The sequence below is a fragment of the Malaclemys terrapin genome, chromosome 1, assembly GCF_027887155.1.
Source record: "Malaclemys terrapin pileata isolate rMalTer1 chromosome 1, rMalTer1.hap1, whole genome shotgun sequence".
Lineage (NCBI taxonomy): Eukaryota > Metazoa > Chordata > Testudines > Emydidae > Malaclemys > Malaclemys terrapin.
This window is the reverse complement of record NC_071505.1, coordinates 313,379,233-313,405,865: the sequence shown is the minus strand read 5'-3', so window position 1 is coordinate 313,405,865 and position 26,633 is coordinate 313,379,233. Positions and strand designations below refer to the sequence as shown.

Below are 26,633 nucleotides of genomic sequence, written 5' to 3'. Positions count from 1 at the left end.
CAACGTGGTAATCAATCCACACTTTTACATCGCACTACGCCATTGCACAGCAGGCCAGAGACAATGTTGTGTTTGGTAGAGGAGTGCTGCAGTCTGTGACTCACTGATCTCCAACCCCTCTTCCTAGGAGATGCTTGGGAGTCACCTACTTGGAATTGACATGAGCAAGCACTTGAAGAAAAAATGGTTACCTACCTTCCTGTAACGGTTGTTCTTCGAAATGTGTTGCTCATGTCCATTTCAACACCCACCCGCCTACCTTTCTGTTGGAGTAGTCTGGCAAGAAGGACCTGAAGAGGCAGCGGGTCGGCAGGGACCTATATATAACGCCATGAAGGCAGACTCCAGGGGACTCCACAGCCAACCGACAGGTACTGTTAGGGGGAAAACCTTCTGACAGCTCTGCATGTGGCGCGCATACACTTACTTGGAATGGACAGGAGCAACACATCTTGAAGAACAACAGTTACAGAAAGGTAGGTAACCGTTTTTTTCCACTGAAGGAAATAGGTGACTAGAAGGATTCTCAGTGTTTGCTCACCCTACAATTGTAAGGTTCATTAATGGACTTGGGACTTCCTCAAGTAACAGCCCCTCACTCTGGTTTGGGATCTTAATCTACTTCTTAGAGGTCTCACAAGACCCCATTTGAACCAATGGCGACCTGTTTCTTAATGAACCTCTCTATGAAGATGGCCTTTTAAATAGCTCTTACATGGGCTCGAAGAGTTGGAGAAATCAGGATTTTGATGACAGATCCTCATTTACAATATTCTTCAAGAACAAGGTTTCCCTATGTCCACACTTTAAATTCCTGCCTAAGGTGTCATCTGAGTTTTGTCTGAACCAGACGGTACATTTACTCATTTCCCCCCCCCCCCCCCCCACTCCCTGAAACCACTTAACTGAGGGCAGGAAGTTGCTTTCCATACCTTTATAGAATCGGACTCTTAGGACTGGAAGGAACTTCTAGAGACTACTTACTCCAGTCCCCTGAACTCATGGTAGGGCCAAGTATTATGTAGACCAGAGGTTCTCACAACACAATTTTTGGTGGCCTCAGTGCAGCCATCAACTCTTGCTTGTGGCTGCTCTGACAAATGTTCCTACTTTACTTTACTTTAGGAAAAACAAATAAATATGCACATATACGTGTCCAAATCATTGTAATTTATTTATGTAGGTTTTTTTTTTTCAGACTCAATAATAATACACTGTTGTATTTTGGTGCCCTTGACGCCCATTGCCTCGCCTGGCCCTCCACGGATTCCTCCTGGCCCTTGCTGCCTTCCTTCCATCAAACATGGGCTACTTGCCAAAGTTAGGGAACAGATTTTATTCCAAGTGCTTACAGGTACCTAAAATGTTAGAAGGGCTTCATCTAACTTGATGATATATGAATCAATAATCCTAAAATGATCAATGAAATAGTGATGTTTAAAGTCGCCATCAGTTTTAAAAGTTAAGAAGCTCTATTGTATTCCTTCTTACCCCCTTTATCATAAGAATGGCCATACTGGGTCAGACCAAAAGTCTATCTAGCTCAGTATCCTGTTTTCTGACAGTGGCCAATGCCAGTGCCCCAAAGGGAATGAACAGGTAATCATCAAGTGATCCATTCTCTGACGCTCATTCCCAGCTTCTGGCAAACAGAGGCTAGAGACACCATCCCTGCCCATTAAGGTGACCAGATGTCCTGATTTTATAGGGACAGTCCTGATATTTGGGGCTTTTTCTTATATAGGTGCCTATTACCCCCTACCCCTGTCCTGATTTTTCATCCTTGCTATCTGGTCACCCTACTGCCCATCCTGGCTAATAGCCATTGATGGACCTATCATCCATGAATTTAGCTAGTTCTTTTTTGAACCCTGTTATAGTCTTGGCTTTCACAACATCCTCTGGCAAAGAGTTCCACAGGTTGACTGTGCGCTGTGTGAAGAAATACTTCCTTTTGTTTGTTTTAAACCTGCTGTTCATCTGTGTGACTGACAATTTTGTTCTTTACTATAGTTTCAACCAGTTTGCCCCTTACTGAAGTCAGACTTACTGGCTTGTAATTTCTGGGATCACATCTGGAGCCCTTTTTAAAAATTGGCTTCACATTAGCTAACCTCCAGTCATTTGACACAGAAACTTATTTAAATGATAGATTACAGACTAGAGTTAGTAGTCCTGCGATTTCACATTTGAGTTCCTTCAGAACTCTTGGGTGAATACCATCTGGTCCTGGTGACTTCTTACTGTTTAGTTTATCAATTTGTTCAAAACCCACCTTTAATGACACCTCAATCTGGGACAGTTCCTCAGATTTGTCACCTAAAAAGAGTGGCTTTTGGAAATTTCCTTCACCTCCTCAGCTGTGAAGACGGATGCAAAGAATTCATTTAGTTTCTACACAATGGCCTTATTGTCGTTGACTGCTCCTTTAGCATCCCAATCGTCCGGTAGCCCCACTGGTTGTTTAGCAGGCTTCCTGCTTCTGATGTACTTAAACATTTTTTTGCTATTACTTTTTTGAGTCTTTGGCTAGCTGTTCTTCAAATTCTTTTTTGACCTTTCTAATTATATTTTTACACTTCATTTGCCAGAGTTTATGCTCCTTTCTATTTTCCTCACTAGGATTTAACTTACACTTTTTAAAGGATATCTTTTTGCCTCTCACTGCTTCTTTTACTTTGTTTAGCCACGGTGGCACTTTTTTGGTTCTCTTACTATGTTTTTTAATTTGGGGTAAACATTTAAGGTAACCTCTATTATGGTGTCTTTAAAAAGTTTCCATGCAGCTTGCAGGGATTTCACTTTTGGCGCTGTACCTTTTAATTTCTGTTTCACTAACTTCTTCATTTTTGTGTAGTTCCCCTTTCTGAAATTAAATGCTACAGTGTTGGGCTGCCAGCAATGCTTGTTTCAGTGACCTATTGATTGCTTTATTTCCTTTTCCTTCAGTCAGTCTTCAAGCTGCCCCTACTTGGAACGCCTTTTCAGTTCCATCGTTGAGGAGCTATATAGTTTCTTCATTTGCATCCTATCTGAAGACCCATTTTTTCCTTAAGGCCCACAATATTTAAGACTTTAAAAATTTATCTACGGTAACTTCTTCCTCTCATTCTCTTAGTGCATCTTGGTTTATCTTTTTTCCCTGCCGGTTTCAGGATTGTAAGGCTTCCAAAGTCAGGACTGTCTTCTTATTTATCTTGTCTATTGGGCTGAGCATATTGTTGATGCTTAACAAATAAAAACAATAACCCATTGTGATGAAAGGGAGAGCATTACATTTCTCAGCAATATTGTTTCAGGTTTTCTGTTACCTTGGAAATAGAGAACACCACTTTGGCTTACTTTTGGGATTGCACATGGTTTTAACATTCAAACATACTAGCTTGGTGAAGGGCCAACAGGAGTAGAAACAAGATATTGAAAAAAGTTTCAGGAGAGGAGGTGGCACAGGAGTTTGAGTTGGAAAAAGTGATAATGGGATTGGAGAGGGAGATTTTTCTATACAAAATATTGTGTTAAATACTGTACTATTAATATTGCAGAAGTGCTAAAATCTCCTTGTAGGGGTCAGTGACAAACAGTGCAAGCTTTGTTGTCATGATTAGATACCTTCAGAATCTTTCCATAGAATTACACCTTAATGTACCACTGGGAAAATTGTATTACTTATGGTACAGTTTTTGTCCATGTAGAAACTCGTGGGATGAAAATATAAAGACATTGGCTTTCTAGTATAAAATAAAAATATTAAGCAAATTAAGATCTCTAGGTTTGGATTTATAGATTTCTTTCTAGATACCATCAGCAAAGATTTTCTCACTCTAAAGTTTCAAGCTTGCACATGAAGTAGAATTAGGAACTTCTTTAATTGCAAGTCTGTTTGAATCTTGGAAACACTGGTAGTGGGCCTTGACACCTTCTTACGCTACTGATTGTATACTAAATGCCATTTCCTTAGTCCAGACATCCAGGTGGTCTTTCCTTGCTTCCAGACATGCAATAAGGTCTCTGCGACCATGTCTGGCTGTGTAACTGTGTGGGACTCACCCCTGTGGTGTCTCCTGCTGGTACCTTCCGGGAATTAGCTCTCTAGCCGCCGGAGCGCCCTCTGCAGGCCGGTGTCCCACTTTGCCTGGCCCCCATGTCCCTCCTGGACCTGGTGCCCCTTGCACGCTGAGGTACTGCCGCCTGGCAGTACACCCCTCAGTCTCTGGGTCTCCCCTCCCGGGGAACTCCCACCCACTATCCCCACCTCGCCTCAGTTGTAGGCTACTGCTAATCACCAACTAGCCCCCACTCCCTGGGGCAGACTGCAGTATAAGCCACTCATCACAGGCAAGGTTTGGTTTGGACTCGCTGCCTCTACATATAGCGGAGCTGCCCCTCTGCAGCCCTAGTACCCTCTAGTGGGCGCTTCCTGCAGCCTGGGGCTCTGCTAGGCTGGAGCTCCCCAGCTCCCTGGCCCTTCCCCAGCACTGCCCCACCCTTGGTACCTTCCTCAGCAGCCTGGTCCCTCCCTCTCCAAAGGCTAGAGAGAGAGTGTTCCTGCTCCTGGCTTCCCTGGCCTTTATAGGGCCAGTTGGGTCTGTTTGGGGCGTGGCTCCTGCTGTAGCTGCTTCCCAATCAGCCCAACTTTTGCCCTGCCCCAGCCCTCTCCAGGGCTGTTTTAAGCCCCTTTAGGCAGGAGCAGGTGACCACCCCGCTACAGGCTGCCTTTGCAACTCTGTTTTGCCCACCATTCCTTCATTAGACATAGGATATCCTTCAGAGTGTTCTCGCAACATTCAATGTATAATAAATTTCATTTTTTTTGCATACCTGTTTTTCCATACCGTGGAGTGCTGATAGCCTTCAAGGCCTGACAGCTTAATTTTGATCTCTTCTTCTAGTCCAGAATCCTGTGGAGGCTCCAGTAATTTGTCAAAGACTTAAAGGCCAGAAGGGATCATCGGGATCATTTAGTCTGACCTCCTTCATACTGCATTCCTGCTTTCTGATTCTGCTCCTGGATACAGTCTATCTATAAAGCCCCTTTTTAGAATAATTACATCAGTGCTTCCAGTTTTTGCTTAGAACCGTTGAGTGGTTATCTGCATAGACTTTGGAGAAATTACTCAATGCTCTTAGGTCTTTCTTCCTGGATTCCAGTCCTGCATAGACTCTGCCTTGAGGTTTTTACTGTGCTCAGTATAGCTAAATTCTTTAACGTTTGCTTTACATGGTTTCAAGAAGTGCTTCTGCGAGATATTCCTCACAGGTGAGCATGACTTCTGCATTTTGTGCTTGGGAGTTGAGTAAATTGTGTGGTGTCATATGTCTGATTAGAAATGTCACCCACAACGTGTAAACTCTCCAAGAGGCATTCTGAAAAATTTCCAGTAAGATGGGCATAAAATTGGCCTGGAATCCTTCAAAGGATTGATTCTCTAAATAGAAGCCAGAGTTGAATCCCTCCTTGGTGCTAGGATTGTCCACATCAGCACAGACCCAGCCACTCTTGAAGCAGAACGGATTGACAACACAGGTTGCCTCAAAGTGGCTTGCACAGGTCAAGAAGCCGAACTCTTTGGAGTACTGTGAGGCTGTGTTATCTGTTGCAAATTAATTCACCAAATTGGGGTGGGGGTGTGTGTGTGTGTGTGTGTGTGTACATTTTACAGAGGCGAGAGAATATTATAGATTCTGCTCTGGAAGAACTGACCTTCCACAAGTTTCTCCAGTGACTGCATAGACTTCTGGATTTGACTAAGTCGATGATGATAAATCCTTAAAGACTAAGAGAGCCAAAACTACCCAAATGAGGTTCCCTCTGCAAACAGGATAATTATGCCCTTACGTCCTTCTCTTGACCGATTGAAGCAGAAGTGGAAGGGCCCTTCCATTTCTCTCCCCTGGACCTAGGTGTTGAATGATTTGGGGAAATTACTAGGAAAAGATGCTGCAAAAAAAAAATCCCTCTTGAAAAAATTTACCATCAAGCATGAGCTACTTGACAAAATTAGGGAACAGATTTTATTCCAAGTGCGTACAGATACCTAAAATGTTAGAAGAGCTTCATCGAACTTGGTGATATATGAATCAGTAATCCTTCAAAGGAAAAATTCAAGATGGTCACTTAGGAGCAAGTTTACTACTACTAGATACAGAACACAAAGCCAGTGGCCTCTATCTTGTTGACGTTTTGTGTACATTTGGATCCTTACCTAACTGTGAGATCTTTATCAAATTTGTATAAGACAGCACTATCCATTTTGTGTATTGCCTTTTGTGTTGGCATCTGTACTGCTTGTGTTAACTAAGTGATTACCTTGGCCTAGTTTGCCTTATCTGCATGGTTTGAGAATGCTCTTGTGGGGTGGAATGATACTACTGATGGGGGTGGGGACTATCTGAAATCAGTCGGTCACCATCACGGTGTAGTAATTACCTAGAGTTCACCCAAAGTCTCAACTTGTCATTCGGTGATCAGTTGATGTACATAGAAACTCTTCTAGACATGGCTCAACTGCATCAGGACAGGAGCCCAAGATATTCTAAAGTTAAGAGAAATCCACTCTTCAGGATTTGTCAGAGCCAGGAAGTTTCAGCTCTAACAATATTCATGTTAGCTCTGCTAGCTGCAACAGTATTCATAGTAGCCATGATATATCATAACATCAGACAACCTCAGTGGAGCCTTTGATCCCACTGAAAGTATGTGGTATTTCACCAGTAATTATTTTGCTGCTGATAGTCTTATAAGAATCATTCAGGGTGGAAGGTTAAGTAGAGGGTATTTCTATAACAGGGGTAGGCAACCTATGGCATGCGTGCCACAGGCGGCACGTGAGTTGATTTTCAGTGGCATTCACACAGCCCAGGTCCTGGCCACCGGTCTGGGGGGCTCTGGATTTTAATTTAATTTTAAATGAAGCTTCTTAAACATTTTAAAAACCTTATTTACTTTATATACAACAATAGTTTAGTTATATATTATAGATTTATAGAAAGAGACCTTCTAAAAATGTTAGAATGTATTACTAGAACGCGAAACCTTAAATTAGAGCAGTGGTTCACAAAATGGGGTTTGTGAGCCCCTGGAGGTTCGCGAAATGTTACAGGGGCTTCTCGGGAAAAAATTCCCTAATGGTGGACAGAGCTGTCCCTAAGGACCCGGACCCCAGGCACCATGGGGCCAGCAGCCCGGAGCCCCTGGACTTCCAAGAGCTAAGCAGATCAAAGCAAGCATATCTATCACGCTGAGGAGATTTAAACTTCAAGACTCCTTATAAGAAATGGAAAGGGAGGTGGATATTTTTTGCTGTTTTTAAAATTAAATAGGCAGCTAGTATAGTTTTTAAAATTATTATGAAGAACAAGTTTAAGCTTTGTTGTAATGTGCATTGTTTGCCTGGACTGCTCAAGACCTGAATGCTTGTGTAGGAGAAACTCTTTAAGTTGGCTTCTTAAATACCTTCATGCTGGTTTCACATCTGATACTCCTTGATGAAACATAGCAGCCTTGTCTTATAACAGGCTTATTCAAAGTGGTACAAGCTACGAAAGTGAGATCTTGGAAGAGTGTTGCCGTTTTCATAATGTAATAAAAATACTGTAATGATTAATAATAATAAATAGTGTGTAATAAGCATGGCATCAAAACAAATTTTATATTTCCAAGATCACTGCTTTTATAATTTATACTCAGGTAAAGGAGAAAATCTCTGGAAATATTCATTTTTAGGAGGGGGTTCATGAGATTTGACATTTTAGTGAAAGGGGTTCATAGGTTGTTAAAGTTTGGGAACCACTGGATTAGAGTGAATAAATGAAGACTTGGCACACCACTTCGGAAAGGTTGCCGAGCCCTGTTCTATAAGATACTGATGCACAAGGGCTTGGCCATTTTATATCTAAAATTACGTTGGGAGTGGTTTAAGATTAAACCAGTTTTACTGCTTACAAAAGAACATACGAACGGCCATACTGGTCACACCCAAGGTACACCTAGCCCAGTATCCTGTCTTCTGACAGTGGCCAATGCCAGGTGCCCCAGAGGGAATGAACAGAACAGGTAATCATCAAGTGATTCATCCCCTGTCACCCATTCTGAGCTTCTGGCAACAGCTGAGAGATCCCATGTATTTTAGTTCAACTACATGAAAGCATTTTTAATGTTTCTTTTTTAGCATTTAACATAAAATCCCACTTTCCATGCATCGTACTGAGTTCTATTTTGGTGCCTAATTACCTGTGCCATTTCTTCCTGCATGGGTGAAGTCCTTTTTGAGCCTAGAGTATCCCGATTTTAAACTTCAGTTCTCCATCCCACCTCCCTCCAAGAAAAGACTCTCCTCTTTCATTACACCATTTATCCGCTAGCAGGAAGAGATAAATATGGGCACCTCCAAACTATTGTAACCACTCAGACTTACCTAGGCTCCAACACAGTTCACAAAATTGTTTTCAATACTATTGAAATTTTAAAAAATATTTATTTTTAGCCAAGCCATCCTTTCCTGCCAAAAGAAATGTTCTAGATCTTTTATGTAATACAGGAAGATTCTAATAAGGTGAGAATAGCAGAAAATGTATCTTCCTGTGTACTTATTGTAATATAACTTTAAAGTCATAACTAATGCATTGTTTTGCTTTGTTTTATGTTTTAGAAATATGGCAAATTAACAACTTGTACTGGTTGCAGAGCTCAGTGCAGGTTTTTTGAAATGACTCAGTGCATAGGACCTAATGGATATATGGAGCCATACTGCTCAACTGCATGCATGAACACACACAAATCAAAATATGCAAAATCACAAAGTAAGTGAAAAGGATGGTGGCTTTTCATCACTGATAAGAGTAGACTTGAATTTAAAAAAAAATTGACTTCCATGTTTTACTTCTGTTTATTTCTCTTGTGAAGAAGAAAAGACATAAGATTTGCAAAAGTATATTTTTTCTATTTTAGAATATAAATTCATGTAGGTTTTAAAATTACACTCATCACTATTGTATATGAGTATTTTGCAGATTTTAAAGGAAAAACATACTTTCTTTTTATATTCTAGACTTGTAATATTTTAGTCCCTGCTCTGGTCATTTTCCATTTGGAATATTGCAACTCTCTTCCTTTTAGCTTATTGATTCCCAAATTGTCCCCCCCCTCCCCCCAGTAAAAAACGTTTTCCAGTGTATTGAGGCTTGTATGTTACTGGGTGGGAAACATTGAGACATAATAAATAGTGTACACCAGTGATGCTACAGAGTCAGATATAGTACAGTCTTCATGCATGTAGGGGGTACTTTTTCATATTTGATACCATCCAGTATTGAATACATTTCCGTCCATATGTATGAGGCATTGCAACTGTCTCTCCTTCACAAGATGCGTCATTTAGCCAAGATATTTATCCTGGGAAAGGGGTGTATAAATCTATCAAGGTTTCTGAGTGGGAAAAGGAGACAGAGTGAATGAGCTTGATCACTAAATTGGAAATACTAATAAGTTTTTGATAGGAACACGAAAATACTTTAACACTGAGGTTTAACAAAGAAGATCAGGAAGAACTAAAATATATATTTGTGTGTGTGTGTGTGTGAGAGAGAGAGATTTTCAGAGCCTAATAGTTTTGTGTTTTTTTGTAAGAAAATGTAATTATGAAATTTAGGTTTTACATAAATAAAATGAGGGGAAGTGGTAAATTATAACCTAGTAAATTTGTACACTACTACTTGTATTTACTTTCTGTGTAAACTACGTTTTTCTTTTAGGTATGGGAATTATTTGCCACTTTTGTAAACGAAACTCTTTACCTCAATATCAAGCCACAATGCCTGATGGAAAACTGTACAACTTTTGCAGTTCCAGTTGTGTAGCTAAATTTCAGGTTAGCTGTTGTGTTAAATCTTTTCCTCCCTGAAAAAAAAAATGTGTGTGTGTGTTTGTTTATGTGAGTGTTAAATATGTGCATATTAAAATATCTGGCTTTTATATAGCTTATTTTGATTTTTTTACTGAAACTAAAAAAAGCCTATCTTGGGCCACAGGCAATTTTGACATAATGAAATTTCAATTTCATTATGTCAATGAAATGAGTGTACAGTTTCATAAAGAATAAAACTCTGAATCTAAAAATCTGAAAATAACCAATTAAAAATATATCCCCGCAATACGTGGGCACACCCACCAATATCAGTCCTCATCACATCCTCCCCCCCCCCCCCCCCCAAAAAAAAAAAAAAAGTATGTGTACAAAGATGAGCCCTACAGCGTACACTGAAGGACAACAAATTTTGGATCTTTCAGACCAAGTGGGGGAAGTGTATACCAAAGTTGAGGGTCCTTCATGTTTGAATACCTACCATATAGGGCTCCACTGACTGCAACTACAGCAATATGTCATGGGGACAGAGGTGCTCTCTGGAACTGTTGCATCCTGTGCCATTGAAGACTTGCAGATGAAAATTAACCACTTAAACTGCACCCAGAAAACAAATAGGTTACCAATGCATATCCCAGAGCACTGATACCCTGTTCTTCTGGTGGGATATGCTATTTACCAAATGGACTGTCACGTTCCTCACAAGCTTCAATTTCTGGTTTGATTTAAGGTGTAGCCTCCATATAGACTGCATTGCAGTAGTTACATCTTTAGGTGAGAAAGGTATGAAAATAGCCTAGTCTGCATCTGAAAGAAATTGTTGCAATCTCCAGATGAAATAAAAATGGAATAAAGTCTTCCTAGTATTGTTGCTATATGATTGCCCAACAGTGACTGGGGCTCCAGCAATACCCCCAAATGGCTTCCCATATGTTGTTAAAGTTTGCACATTTATGGGAGCAGATGTAATCCCCCCTGCATTTTCTGGTTGCTTCTCACAAATCTGCCAGCATCAGATCAATCTTCTCCAGATTGAGCTTCAGTCAGATAGCCTTCATCTGTGTCCCAGTCTACCAAACATCTGGTAAGGCATCCAACAGCACTGTCTAGATTGGATGAAATAACAAAATAGAGCTGGGTGTCGTCAGCTTATTGAGAACATTATAACACATGCCTCTTGCTAACCCTCCCAACAGTCATGTATATTTGTCATTCCCACATACCCGCCTTGTTCAGTAAGATGGAATCCTGCAGAGTTCCACGTGTGGGAGCTCTTGAGACTGAAAAGCAATTACACAAAACGGTTCAGTATCTCTTGAGAGAGAGAGAAAGCTACTGAAGGACAATCCTGTCTGCTTCTGCTTGGCTTTGCAGACCAGACAGTGTTTCATCCCTAATACTGAAAGCAGCTGATGGATCTACAAATGTCGGCATGGCTACTGGCTGTTCCTCTTTCATAGGAGATCAGCCAGTGCTACTATTACAGTGTTTGTGCTTTACTAGGGCTGTGCCCAGCCCAGGTTAACATGGACTAAGATGATCTGAGGCATCCACAAATTGTCTCGGTGCAAGCTTTTAAATACTTTCAACCAGGGATGGAAGGTCAGATACTTAGTGGTAGTTGGCTAAATCGTCCACTTCAGGTGCTGACTTTTGGTCATATAATCACTTCCTTCAGAGGAGTTGGCTTCTATTAAGTAAGAGTCGATATCTCTCAACAGTTCACCCGTGTTCCACTCCTCTGAATAAACCTTGAAAGGAAGGACAGAGATCTAAAGCACAGGTTGTGGCATGAAGTATTCCTGGCATCTCTAATACCAGAGTGAACAACATGGTACTGAACTCAAGAAAAGGAAACCAGTTTTTTTTCACCCTCTTCAGTCAAGATGTTGCCCTTCATCTATGGAAAAAGACAATTAATTCTGAAAAAAGCAACAGAGGGTCCTGTGGCACCTTTGAGACTAACAGAAGTATTGGGAGCATAAGCTTTTGTGGGTAAGAACCTCACTTCTTGCATCTGAAGAAGTGAGGTTCTTGCCCATGAAAGCTTATGCTCCCAATACTTCTGTTAGTCTCAAAGGTGCCACAGGACCCTCTGTTGCTTTTTACAGATTCAGACTAACACGGCTACCCCTCTGATAATTAATTCTGAATTTGCTTCATTTTATTCACAAAATATGAGATTCCCTGACAAAAATGAGGGACACTCAGCCACCAAATACATGTGCAATGCTTCAAGCAGTGGGTGATGGATTTACTTATTTAATGAACCATGTGAGCAGCAGTACTACAAACCATGTGATGGATTAAAGAATTGACTTAATATCATACTCCGTATATTCTTAATGTTTGCTAATGTAAATTTAGCTTCACCTTTTTACCCATTTCAACAGTAATAGCTAATATGTGCCTAGTAGTGTACCTGTTTTTTCTTTAATAGTCTTTTTTAAGTGAATCCTCTCAAACTGGGATTTACTCAGTTAAAATGAGTTTGAATGAATTAGTATTAGCTATTATCTAACAATTTGTCGTCCAGCCACTCTGTACAGTTTGCTTTTACTCCTAAAGGGCTGAAAGTTTTGCAGAAAGGTGTGAATATAGGGTTCCACCAGTGATTTTTATTTTTACTAGTCATGGGTGGTTCTGCACTGTTAAGAGGGAAATTCAAGGTGATTTTCCTTTGATCAATCCCTTTGATTCAAGATCTTATTCGTTCACTCTACTCTTAAAGTAGGTTGCTATGTTTCCCACTCTGATAATATATCTTCTCTTGAATAATCCTTTCATTTTCAAATAAAAATTACTTGTTAAGTGAACTATTCAAATGCTTTTAATATGTTGAGGTATATGCCATGGCATTTATGCTAGTACATGAATACTGTTCTCCTTTCCTTGAGCAGTTGAGTGTAACCATTCATCCTTGTGACTGAGAGAAGACCAGGAATGTTTACCTAAGGCTGTTGTTCCATAGGTGGTTGCTGGTGAAACGCTATGCAAGAATGTCTGAGGCCTTTCCATATATCCTAAACATACTGCTTGGTCTTCTGAATCTAATAATGTTTCAGGGTTAAGTATAAAGTTATTCGTATATCATATTAATGTTTCCATCCAACATTGTGCTGCCATTAAGTCCACTGGAACAACTGAAGGTTTGTTTTTTTTTTTGGTCATGTCTGAACTTGATATCTAAGGAAACTGAGGCTGGAAATTCCTTCTTTCTGAAGATGTGGTGCTGCAGTATGAGCTTGCTAGGTCATCTTGCCAGTAGCATCAGTCCTGAATAGGCGTAAAGTGCCTTACTTAAATAGTCTTGTCTTTCGCCATGTCTCGACATCTTTTTTTCTAGTCTTCCAGTTTTTGAGTGTGCCTAGAGAGGGTGCTGGATCTAGTAGGTTTCAGACTTCTTTAAGTAGAACATCCTGTAATTTGTTGCCCATTTTGTTGGTGGCCAGGTAGTATGCTGTTCTCTCTTGTCCTCTACCATGGAATGCGTGTGATGGGAGGTTGGCATGTTGGTGGCGGAAATCCATGCTATGAGTCTGATAATAGTAGAGAAAATATTTCACATTCCTGAACGGAGGCTGTAATGGAGGTAGTTTTTTTTTCTTTCCCAGTGCTGTAAGGTTGTTGAAATTTGCTTGTGGAACAATCCTGGGTGGATGGGTGACTGATAAATTAGCTCTTCTAAGAAACAAACACATTTTATGCACTTCGATTTTTGTTTGTTTGTTTACATTATTTCACTGCTTGGAGCAATTTGATTTTTTCTGGGTTGTTCATTTTATCTTTGTCAAAACCAGAAAAACTTGGTGTGCTTACTACTGTTTGGACCTCTTAGAAGACTTGTAACACATGCATTCATATGCAAAATTGCTACTGCAATTTGAACTGCCCTTGCTCAGAGCAGCCCTAACTTTCATGTTATTCAGCACTTCATCACGTTCCACCAGTTGCAGTGCCAGTGTAGAATGTAAGGGCAGGGTTTAGCAATTGCATTAGTGCTTCAGTCCTCCCAGTGCAATCCCAGACTGTTCCTGTTTCACTCTTCAGTGACAGTTTGACAGTTTAGAGCACTGGCTGTGTCACCTGTTAAGTTGCTTGGATGGAAGCCTGATTGTGGTCTCTGATGGTCTCATCTGTGCCTGGCACTTCCTATGTCCTCTGTATTCAGGGCAAGGCTTCGAGCAGCTGCAACGAAACATGACCATTCTTGGCTCAGATGAGAGCTCAACAAAGAAGGGAACAAATGTATAATTTAAAATACAACTTTAATACAAATATTAATAAAAAATAACTTAAAGGTGCCTGGAAAAAATTTTTAATGGTCTTGTGCCCTTTTTTTTGCTGCTTGATTTATTTATTCTAACTGTAGTACACACTGTTTTAGATGTTTCTCAGACATTCAAGAAGGATGTTCTCTTTGAGCAGCTTGCAATGTAAGGATAGACTGAGTAAGGGGAAAAAACAATAAGCAACTTATAAGTCCACTCGAAAGTTAAAGAAGAAGAAATTAATTGTGAGTGGGGTAGAGGGCTTATAGATGGGCTCAGTGAGGTATTATAAATGGCCTGAAGGATTATTTTGATATTTTAAAAAAATTCTTTGCTTGTTTTTTATTTTAGAAATATCAGGAATGTAAATTCTGGTCTTCCCTGGCAATCTCTGGTAGACCTCTGTGGTGCTTGTTGTGAGCTGTATTTTAATTGAAGATGTGTGTATATTAAAACTCGTAAACAACAATTTCCATGATCTAAAATGTTAGTAATTAAACTTTAAATATTAATTAAAAACAAATTTTGAACTGTCTGACTAAAAATCCCTCCATTCTCAACTCTTTAATTTTCACTTTTGTCATGTAACTATTTTGCTATTTATCCGGTCACTTGTCTTCCAGCCTAGACAGGACCTGAATTTCTAATATATAAAGAAGAGCAGGGGAACATTAAATAAAATCCTTTCAGGACTTTTATATATCAAAAGAAGCAAAAAAGCCACATAACCAGTTTTTTCAGATCGCCTTTAACATACCAAAAAAAAAATTTTCCTTTGCCCTCCCTTTTTTAGTGATTTTTTTGGAAAACAAAAATGACAAAAATCAATGGTCAGTGGTCATGAACACACACCATTTCTAATGTACTTATTGCCTATGGGTTGTCACAAGTGCCTGTCAACTGTTTTAGCAACATCCAAAGCTCTGATAAAAAGGAACCACCTACCTCTGCATGTTGCTTTACTACCTCCTCATTTCCCAACCAGTGCAACTCCCTAGGGCCTCCCCTGTACTTAGTGGGGGAGTGGATAGTAGGGAGAGGAACAGAATGGGGAGTTGAAGGACCTGGAGAGAGATCTTCTCTCTAGACTCAGACTACTCTTTCCTCTGGATCCTGGAGAGAAAAATGCAAGAGAGGATTTTCAGTAATAAGACAAAGGAAAAAAATCAACAGAACAAGAAAACTTAAACTTAAAAAACCCCCATACTATTTTACTCCTTGAGCACCAACACCCAAAGGCATGATTGTTTATCAGAATAAACTGTGGTCACCAGTCCAGTAATATGTGCCGGAGGAGCTGCTGACTTTGTCCTGGCATCTGCAAATATGAGGATGTAGCAACTTGTAGATCCTACTCTTCATAGCACTTGCACAACTCTCAGTGCAGAATAGAACTATTTAAAGCAGGCAATAGAACAAGCCAAAATGTGATGAAGTTTAAATAAACCCATTACATAATACTGCAAAGATCTGTGCTGGACATAATGTGACAGGTGTGAAGATTCAGAGGCCCTGAAATGCTTGCATGGAGTACTGTTTGTGGACATCGCACTGGGTTCAAGTTATAATGACGCAGTTATCTGAAGAAACAAAACGTAATCTTTTCTATTTGAGGTTAGGCCAGTTTTACTCTGAGGCCTCATCTACATTAGTACACACCAGAGTGAAAACTCATGCAAACTCCTGATGTTGCACTTGTGCAAAGTTGGGTCTTGCACCAGTCCAGTGTACATCAGTATGTTACTTGATTAAGATGCGCCAGTGCTGGTCAGTTTTATGCCAGTATGAACTTGGAAGTAAACCCTGAACTGGCATGGCTTTTGAAATCAGCTGGAGCAGTGGTAATGAGTCCATTATTGTTTGAAGTTAAAGCTTATCCCAAACTTTGATTAGTTCCCTACTTTTAAAAATAAATAAATGTTGCAAACTTGTTATTGTCCTGTTTATAATCTTTCTCTTTTGGGTAAGGCTATTAAGAAGGTGGGTGTGGAGAAGGTAGTGCTATCTTAGATTTCTGTGACCACCTTTGATTGAGACTCTGGCATGACCACAGCACAGAGAATAGTTGGTGGTTGGTTTAGTGAGGTTTAAAGGCTTCCTGTACATCTCCAGATGCAATACAAGATGTCTCATTTCATCTAAAAGCCCTAAATGGTGTGGGATCTGGTTACCTGAGCGAGTGCCTCTTCTTGCCATGACAGTTGCGTCCATTGGGACACAGCTTGTATTCTCAGTAGATTGCTCTCTACTCTGCCATTTATTTCCTCATCTGATCTGCCAGAACCCAAGTTTGACCATTTAATACATTTCTCCATTCTCAGGCTTTTGCCTGAGGGCAGGGTAGTGTTAATCTGCCTTGTTTTTTCTTTTATTTTTGGTGGAGGGCGGGGGTTCTTTATAAAGATTGCTTTGTCTAGTTCCTTTCATATGAAACCTCTGATATAAATGATAGTTTGATAATTCTAATTGGGAATTGTTTATTTCAAGCTACATGACTGATTAATTGTGTCAACTGATCCGTGGTGGGGAGCAGAGGGGAAGGATGCTCTTCAGCTTTATGCATACACACAAGGAGCAGCCTAAAGAGGTCCTTAACATTGAGTATAGTAGATGGGAATCTATGAGAAACAAGACTGAAGATCATCAGAGGTGAAACAAATAGATTATAGCAAGAGTAGTAGATTGTGAAGAAGAGGGAAAGACCTGTAAAGCAATTGAGAGAGGTGGGGAGAATCAATCAAAAGTGGAAAGATTTATCTATTGTATCTTCTACAAGGAAAGCTTCTGAATTCAATAATATAAAAACTCATATTGTCGTTAACAGTGTAACTTTAATGAAACATATTTTAATTAAGAAAAATGTAAATTTGTATAACACTTTCTACAGTGATGTGTATATGTTTTTATATTTTTCAGACTCTTAGTGTGCAGTCTTCAACCAATGGTCAGTTTGTGTCTCCAAGTGACATTCAGCTGAAATGCAATTATTGCAAAAGTTCTTTTTGTTCAAAACCAGAAGTACTGGAGTGGGAGGTATGTTCTGCTTCAGTATTATCAAGGAAGTAGGGACTGGTTACATGTACTTGCCAAATAGGTTACTTACGAAGAGGTTTTTAAACCTATATTTTGTTTAAATGTGTACCTCTGAATAGTGGGGTAGTCCTTAAAGTTTGAATAACTTTTCTTTTTAATGTTTTAATTAGCAAAAATTGGGTATTAATCATGTTTGTGTTTTACTGATGGAATCAAAAGGTTTTGCGAGAGAGTGTGTGCGTGCACATGTGTATGTACTCAAATACCATATTATCTATAGCAAAAAGGATCTAGAATTTAAAGTAAAAGGTAATTCTCATTTCTCACCTCAGCTGTAGAGGTTGAAGCCTGCTTTTTCTTTGAGTAGTTGCAGACATGTATTCCACTCAGATGTATGCATGCCGGTGCTGGAGAACTTGGCTTAGTAATATCAGTTGGGTGGTGCATGCTCCTTTTGGCCCGTTGTAGTTCCTCCTAGGGCTTTTTAAAGGTGGTGCCGCTCTAACCCTCCTAGGTTCCCTCTCACCACCCACGGCTTGAGTTAGAGCATTTTATGAGGTATTTACCTCATATATTGTAGTCTGAGAGTTTTTTTCTCTCTCTCTCTTTTTTTTAATCTGTAGTTACAGTTAGTAGTAGACCCCTAGTGTTAGATTAGTTAAATAGTTGTTTTTTGGATGGTGCAATGCCTTCACAAGGTTTCCAGCACTGTCCCTCATGTGAAATAGTTACCTGCAGTAGCAGTCCCCATTATCAGTGCGTATTGTGCTTGGGAGAGGGCATATCAAGGAGAAGTGCTCCATTTGCAATTCCTCTATCAGTTTTAGGCAAGCAGTCAAATTGGCTTTCCTGTGGAGGTCAACATACCAGTCATCAACTTCCATACCAATTCCCTGCCATTTAGGGACAGATTGTCCCTTTTCTACAGTGTTTAGGAAACAATAACCACAGATGTATGGATTCTAAGCATGGTAGGATTTGGTTATGCCATCCAATTCCTGTCTGTCCCCCCCCCTTCAAACACCCCAACTTTGTCCCTTTTCAGGGAACCCTTTCATGAGTCAGTGCTTCTACAGCAAATTGAGACTCTGCACTTTGGGAGCCGTAGAGAAAGTTCCCATTCAGCATCAGGGAAAGGGATTCTACTCCCATAAATTCCTGATCCCCAAACCCCATGGAGGGATGAGACATATTCGGGACCTCTGAGGTCTCAACAACTACATCAGCAATATGAGATTCAATATAGTAACCTTAGCTATCGTTCTCCCAACATTAGAGGAGAATGTCTGGTTTTCTGTCCTCAGTCTTCTGGATGCCTACTTGCCATATTCCTTTCGCCTGTCCTCCAGTGACCAGGACTATAATTATTGATGCCGCCACAATAAGTTGGAGGGTGCATTTAGGGACATTGAAAGTACAGGGGTGTATGAACAGAACAGGAAGTTTCCCTTCATGTCAGTGTCCTGGAGCTTTGAGTGATTGGCAATGCTTGCCTGGCCTTTTGGGATTAGATCAAAGGTGTGCAACGATTCACACACTTAATGACAATACCACTACAATGTACTGTGTGAACAGGCAAGGAGGAGTTGACTCCAACCAGCTCTGTCAGGAAGCCATGATGTTTTGGCATTTTTGCATCGAGGAAGACATCATTCTCACAGTTGCACACTTACCAGGTTCACAGAATCGGGTGGTCAGTCATTCTGCAGGAATTTCTCCAAAGTCACCAATGGTCTGTGAAGGGCTGTATGCTGAGGTTCACTTTCAGAAAATAGGGCATTCAGACAATTGCCCTGTTTGCAATGAAAGACACCAAGAAATGCAGTCAGTTTTACGCTCGAGGAGGTCTCAGTCTGTCTCATTAATCAATGCCTTCCATTTGAATTGCGTATCAGCCCTGATGTATTCATTCCCCCAGATCCCACTTGTCCCTCAGGTTATTCTCAAACTGAAGTTGGATCCTGTCAGCGTGATACTCATTGCACTAGTTTGGCTGAGACAGTGCTGGTTTTCTGACCTTCACAATCTGTCAGTTTGACCTCGCAGATTTCTTCCCCTCATTCCTTACCTGTTGACACAACACCATGGTCAGATATAGCATCGTGTGCCAAGCAATCTGCACCTAATCGTGTGGGTACTTTATGGTTAGATGAGGAGGAAGAACAATGTTCTCAAGCAGTGCAGCAAGTCCTATTTCTTAGGAGAAATCCTTCTACTGGGTTTACCTAGTTTGGTCATTGGCTTGGGGAATTCAACTGATGCTAGCACATATTCAAGAAATTTTGGATTGCCTGTTACAGCTTAGGTCTTCAGTTCGAGCTCAGCACTTTATCCTCTGATGCAGGGGAAGTTGGGATTTTCCAAGTACGTGATCGTTATCTTATCTTTCTAAAAGGTCTTGTCCTCCTCTTTCCAGCTGTAAAAGAAATGATTCCCTTGTAGGACCTCAGTTCTATACTGGCTGCCCTCATGACTCCTCCATTTTGAGCCACAGCAACTTGCTCACTGTCTCCCCTTTGCCAAAAGACAGCAATAAAAATAAAAAGCTATAATTACTATGAGGAGAGTTAGTGAACTGCAAGCCTTAATAGTTGAGCCTCTGTATCCAAAAGTAGTGTCACAGTTTCACCAAGCCTCACTCAGATGTGAATGAGCAGCATCTTCATTCCTTGGATATGAAATGAACATTGGTATTAGATCACTTAAGGCATCACCTCAACTTTTTGTCTCTTCTGCAGATCAGATGAAGGGTCAAAAGGTTTCCACACAGTTAGATTACTTTCTGCATTACGACAGCACATGGAGTTGCTCAGACCACATCTCCATGGAGACTGGTGGTTCATTTGTTGAGGGCCCAAGTGACTTTGGTCGCATTTCTCAATAACGTTTTTTCTTCAAGTGCTAGTCCCTCTATATATTCCGCACATGGGTATACACATGCGCCATGCACCTGAGTCTGGAAGTTTTTCCAAGCAGTGTCCATTGACCCGCACATGCACAGTATCTCCCCTTGTGCTTTCCCGTGAGAGTATAAGGGGTGGTGCAGGTCAACATCACTCCAGTTCCCTCTTACCACCACATGGCTTGAGTCAGAACCGTGTTCCCCTTCGCTCTTCTAATCTTTAGAAGCATTACTGTATATATTTACTATAAATAGTTATCCTGTTGTTTAGAAATCTTAGTTATACAATGGCCTAATGCACATATGACAGTTTTTGCCAGGCTCCATTTGTGGTGTCTACAAGCCTGGGTCCACTCAACCTAACAGGCATCACATGGATTCCTGAGTCACTGTTCCCTCAGAAGTTCTTGCCTTTCTTGGTTGGTGGTCCAACCCAGCCAAAGTCATGGTGGGGATCCCCTCCAGCTCTCCCATACCAACAGCCTCCCTTACAGGAGGGGTGCTCACCTGGACTGCCATGCAGGCGAGGGGTCATGGACACCATGGGAAACCAGGCTGCATATAAACTTGCTGGAACTCAGAACAGTCCACCTAGCCTACAAGGCCTTCCTTCCCCTCATACGTTCCCTCTGCTTGCAAGTCCTATCAGACAATATCATCATGATGGTATATATAAACTAACAGGGAAGAGCGAGATCTTGTCCCCCTCCTGCTTCGAGGTAGTGCTACTGTGCCACTGGTGTGTCAGGAATTAGGTTACCATACAGGTCGCATCCCTCCCAGCTGCTCAGAACTACCTGGCGGACAGACTAAGTAGAAGTCTCTACGTAGATCATAAATGGGAAATACACTACACAGGTCTGACCAACATCTTTCCGCAGTGGGGTACTCCCCTATTGGACCTGTTTGCGTCCCAGATGAACAGAAAGCTGCCCAAATACTGCTCCAGTGTGGCAGTAGGCAGTGACTCATAGGGCGACACTCTCCTCTTTCCCTGGACGAGCAGCCTCTGATATGCCTTTCCCCCATTCCTCTCAGACCACAGATTCTCTGGAAGATTTGCCAAGACGAAGCCGCCATCCTCCTCCTAACACCCTATTGGCCAACACAGTTCTGTCCACACACCAGCCCATCAGGATTGGCCCATTCCAGGTTCTCCTGACACAAGACTGCGGAAGGCTCACAAGACTGCGGAAGGCTCAGGCTTTCCAACCCAAGCTCACTACACCTCACAGCTTGGTGTTTGGATGGGTGTCGGACATAGCACACTTGTACTCTGCCTCGGTCCAGGTAGTCCTTAACCATACCAGGAAAGAGTCTTCAAGGATATACTACCAAGCTAAATGATGCCCCTTTTCTTCTTGGATGTGCCACTACCACCATTCCTTCACCACGGTAGACCTTCTGGTTATCCTCGACTATTTCCTCGCCCTAAAAACACCAGGTTTATCCCTTAGCTCGCTTCGTGTACACCTACCAACATTTAGCACCTTCCTTTCCCTGGTATAGGGATGCTCTATCTTCATGCCCCTGATGATCGTACTCTTTATGAAAGGCTTGATCAGAAACTTCCCGCCTATCAAGTAGTCCAGGCTTCAGTGGGACCGTAACCTCATCCTGTCAATTCTCCCAGGTCCACTCTTCAAATCTATGGCAACCTGTGCCATGACCTACCTCACCATGAAAGTAGCGTTCTTAGTAGCCATCACTTTGGCCAGGAGAGTCAGTGAGCCATCAGCCATGATGGCAGACCCTCCTTTCACAGTATTCCTCAAGGAGGAGGTCTCCCTTTGGCTACATCCCAAATTCTTCCCCAAGATGGTGTCCGAATTCCATATCAACCAATCAGTTCACTTACTTGTATGTTTTCTATGGGTATGTCTACACTACCCGCCAGATTGGCGGGCAGCAATTGATCCAGTGGGGGTCAATTTATCGTGTCTAGTCTAGACGTGATAAATTGATCCCTGAGCGCTGTCCCATCGACTCCTGTACTCTGCCGCTGCGAGAGGTGTAGGCAGAGTTGATGGGGGAGCGGCAGCAGTCAACTCACCGCAGTGAAGGCACTGCAGTGAGTAGGTCTAAGTACATCGACTTCAGCTACGTTATTCATGTAGCTGAAGTTGCGTAACTTAGATCGATTTCCCCCTCTCCCCCCCCCCCCCCCCAGTGTAGACCAGACCTAAAACCTCATTCCTCTCCTGGGGACAAGAAACTGCACTCCCTTGACGTCAGACACACCCTGGAGTTCTACCTGCAGAGAACTAAGCCCATTAGAAAGTCTCTGAGACTTTGTCACAGTAGCAGAAAGATCAAAGGGCCTAGCCGTATCCTTCCAGAGAATTTCTAAGTGTGTTTCAGGATGTATACTAGAATGCTATAAGATAGCAAATCTTCCGCTTCGAGGGGTGTTACAGCTTACATAATGCAAGCCCAAGCAGCCTCCACAGCATCCTGATCAGATTCCATTGCAGGAGATTTGCAAAGCTGCAACTTGGTGATCTCTCCGCATGTTTACAGCACACTATGCCCTGACTCAAGTGACAGCTGCGGATGCAGCAATAGGAAGGGCTGTATTACAAACAGCTCTGCTACCAGCATCTGCGCACCCTCCTCCACTCTGATCACTGCTTGCAAGTCACCCATGTGTGGAATACCCATAGGGTCTAGCACTTGAAGAAGAGGTGGTTACTTAACTGTAACTGGAGGTTTATTGAAATGTATGGCCCCTTTCTGTATTCCACTGCCTGCCCTCCTTCCGCTTCAGACTTGATTATGTTGCAGTAAGAGGAGGAACTGGAGTGGCATCAACTCGCACTGCCCCTTATACCCTTCATCAGGAGCACAAGGGGAGATACTGTGCACATGTGGGTCAACGGACACTGCTTGGAAAAACTTCTGGACTCAGGCATATGGTGCATGTGTGTACCAATATGTGGGATACAGATAGGGACCACAGATCTCACAAAAACTCCAGTTACAGCAAGTAACCTCATATTGGATATTTGCTGGGGTGCAAGCTTGTCTTCCATACATCCTTTTACCAAACACTACACTGTTAAAACTGCATCTTGATCAGATGCAAACTTGGAAGGGCAGTTCTGTAGTTGCTATTAAGAAGATTCCGAGCCCCATCTCCTTCCATTACTGCTTGTGAGTCATCTTGGTGGAATGCATGTCTGCAACCACTCAAAGAAAAAGTGGTTATCTACCTGCTCTGTAACTGTTGTTCTTCGAGATATGGGTGCAGATGTATATTCCATGATCCACCCTCTGTCCTCTCTATACTGAAGTCTCCAGTCTTGGATTCCAGTGCAATGGAACTGAGTGGGGTCAGAGTGGTGCCAACCTTAAATAACCCTGGGTGGGCTATGAGGGGCCAGAGGGCATGTGTGCAGCCCCGATGGGTACTTCTAAGCAAATTGCTTTGGTGACTGGCTGCATGCATACGAGTGGACCTCACGTCTGTATCCACATCTTGAAGAACAACAATTATAGCACAGGTAGGTCACAGTTATCTTCATTTCTTATTCAACTACTCTGCTTTAGAGATTATAGCTGATCTTAGATCATCTTGAAACTTGTCTGTAAATTGAAAGAGGAAAATAGCGCTGTTTTTTAAGATCTACCAATATGTATGCTTTCTCAGTTGTTACTTTCTCCATGTGAAATACTTAATGACAAATAACTTCTGTAGCATTGAGTGTCAGTTTAATCAAAAGCTGTTACCTCTATTGGTAGAGGTCACACTACCTCGTATATACTTGCATCTTTGCTCATGCCACATTTTTAAGCATTTGAATATTAAAGGCATATTCTTGTTTAAAAGTTGCTCTATGCCAATCTTAATACTTAACCCCTTTTTTATACTTTATTTTATGTTTAGAACAAAGTATATCAGTTCTGCAGCGGAACTTGTTCTGATGATTATAAGAAACTGCACTGCATAGTTACATACTGTGAATACTGCCAAGAGGAGAAAACACTGCATGAAATGGTGAATTTCTCTGGTATCAAAAGACCATTCTGTAGTGAAGGTATGTTTTTTCTTTTTTTTATGGCTTTGATCTCATTTATTGTATTTTTACTGTAATCTGTTTACCTTTGCTTTATAATGATGAAAGTTTTCACATTAAAATATATATTAAATACTACCTTATTCAGCAGTATTTGAGCTGGAACAGGGTCCCCCCCCTCCTGGTGAGTGGGCCTGTTGAAGCCCTGAGACACTCCCATGCATTCCAATCTGTTGAGTTTCTGCAATGCTCATTTCAGGTTGAAGAAGACTGGGCCAAGACTCTTTTTTTTTTTAAAGCTCTTCAGTGCTCCACACCCTTCTCCATCAAGAAAGGTTGCTTTTAAGACCTGGGTGGCCCCTACACAGGGACTGAACAAATTTTCTGTTTAGCAGGGTAGATAAAATTTGATGATTTAAAAATAAATCGGTCTTTTTTATTTAAATTAAATGCAAGTTTATTTTTTTAAAATAAAAATTGACAACCAGTGTTAAGGCCTAAATTATGGTCTATTAACATTGTTTGAATTAAGTATGAAAAACTATATAAGCAATAGATGTTTGCTGTTAAATTTTAATGAAAGTGAAACCACTGAACTGATGGAAGTCACTTGCTATGCACCTGGAATCAGAATTTGTTGAAGTGCTAAACCTGCTTTTGACAGCAGTATTCTCTTCTGCAGATGCAAAGAGACTATTTTCTTTCTTTCAGTTTATTCAGCTAATTCAATTTGATGACTCATTTATTCATAGTCGAGAAACCAGTTGGGTGTTGAAAAAGCAGAAAATCTTGTTTTCATCTTCCAGTCTGTGAATAAAATATAGATGTGAGGATGCGATCTACTAGTTATAAAATCTTGGTGGACATGGTGGCCAGAAACAGTCAGTTCAGTTCGCTAACTATAGAGAATACTTTCTTTATGTAATAAATCATTTGGTTTTAAATCCAAAACATGTTTTGATAAACTTTTTTCTTATGTATCTCGCACATTTAAGGTATTGTAGTTTTATTAATAATTTAAAAAAATTTAAATGCTGTTTCTGTGCATTTTTAGTTGAATTTGAATTTCCATCCAAATAAAGCTTGACACAAATCATAAGTAAAAAATTAATAATTTAGTGAACGCTAAATACATAATTCGCCATTATCTAACATAACAAATATATAAAAATTAAGAATGTGAATAAAAGTAAGTTAAGATGCATAATTGTTTAAATGTGTATAGAAGATAGTGTAGCCTTCTGGTTAGCAAAAAAAGCACCAAATTTAGTGCAAATCAACATGTTTTAATAGTTGTCAACCAGTGAAAATCAACCTTTCTTTAGGAAAATAACTAAGTAGTACAAATGAAAAATCACTTTATATTAAGGTTTTCTGATTTAAACCATTAAAATTGGTAATTTAAATTTTGGTTTAAATCAATCCACCCTGTTGTTCAGACTTTTGAAAGAAGATAGGTGAGGTAATATCTTTGAATGGACCAACTTCTGTCGACAGAAGATATAAGCTGTTGAACTTCAGCGAGCTCTTCCTTTTCTTCCCTATGAAGCTCGAAAGCTTGTATCTTCCATCAACAGAAGTTGATCCAGTAGAAGGTATTACTTCACCTACCTTATCTCTCTCATCTCCTGGGACCAACATAGTTACAACAACCCTGCAAAGAAAAAAGAAAAGTCACTAGGAAATCATTTTTACACATAAATAGATTATCAAAGTCCCTTTCAAGCTATAGTTTTCTGTCTTGATAGGTATTCATTATCATTCAGTGGTGGATGGCACTGCCCGGGGAAGGTGACCCAGAATCTGTGCACTGGTTGCTTGCTTGAGGATGTTCAGTTTATAACTGATCACTTCACTTGTTCAGTCAATCATTTTAGTTTCTCAATCAGCCTAAAGAAAACTGAAGGACATGCTGGGGAATGGACATGTCTACCCAATTAAGATCAGCAATGCTCCTCTCAAGTCTGAAGTTTTGCTACCTAGGGATATGCTGTCACAAAATGCCACAATTGATGAGATTACCTATTTGGAATGCTGTCACACCACCTATGGAATAATAGGGTATCAAAATAAACTCTAAACTAAATGTCTGTCAGGAGTCATGCTACAGCGCTTCTATATGGTTGTGAGATGTAGACTAGATCATTAGGATTTAGAGGCATATTTTTCCTTTGATCCTTTGATGCAGTGATCAGATTTAACCATAATCTTGCAAACCCTGCCCAGAATTCTCTTCCTCCAAGTAGAGCAAACAGTAGGATTCAGATTTCAGTTTGTAGTAGAGCCCTTTTAATATAAAATCTTTAAACCAAACCAAAAAAATCTTGCTGTTTCGTCCTCCTGTTCCTTGTGCCATTTAATCCCTCATACTGGTACTATTGGGGCATCCCGGATTGGTACATGAACTTTAATTACCATCTACTGGCCAACCCCAAGCAGTCCAGTTGGAGTATTCGGAGGACAAAGATGATCCGGATCTAGTGGTTCTAAGAGCAGTTTCATCTTCTTCTCCTGATGAGGCAGTTATCCCATCTTCATGGTCTCTGGCTGA

At 40.9% G+C, this 26,633-nt stretch overlaps 1 protein-coding gene across 13 annotated transcripts in view; it reads left to right on the top strand.

Annotated features, from left to right (window-relative positions):
• Window positions 1-26,633, top strand: part of ZMYM2 (zinc finger MYM-type containing 2) — a 180,338-nt gene that overhangs the window by 92,357 nt on the left and 61,348 nt on the right. For 12 of the 13 annotated variants that reach the window (XM_054015489.1, XM_054015491.1, XM_054015488.1 and 9 more), the window contains 4 exons: window positions 8,649-8,799; window positions 9,751-9,866; window positions 17,048-17,164; window positions 23,953-24,103. In XM_054015489.1, the coding sequence (XP_053871464.1) occupies window positions 8,649-8,799; window positions 9,751-9,866; window positions 17,048-17,164; window positions 23,953-24,103 (535 nt within the window). The remainder of the gene's footprint in view (window positions 1-8,648; window positions 8,800-9,750; window positions 9,867-17,047; window positions 17,165-23,952; window positions 24,104-26,633) is intronic. The other variant, XM_054015499.1, reaches the window with a different exon arrangement.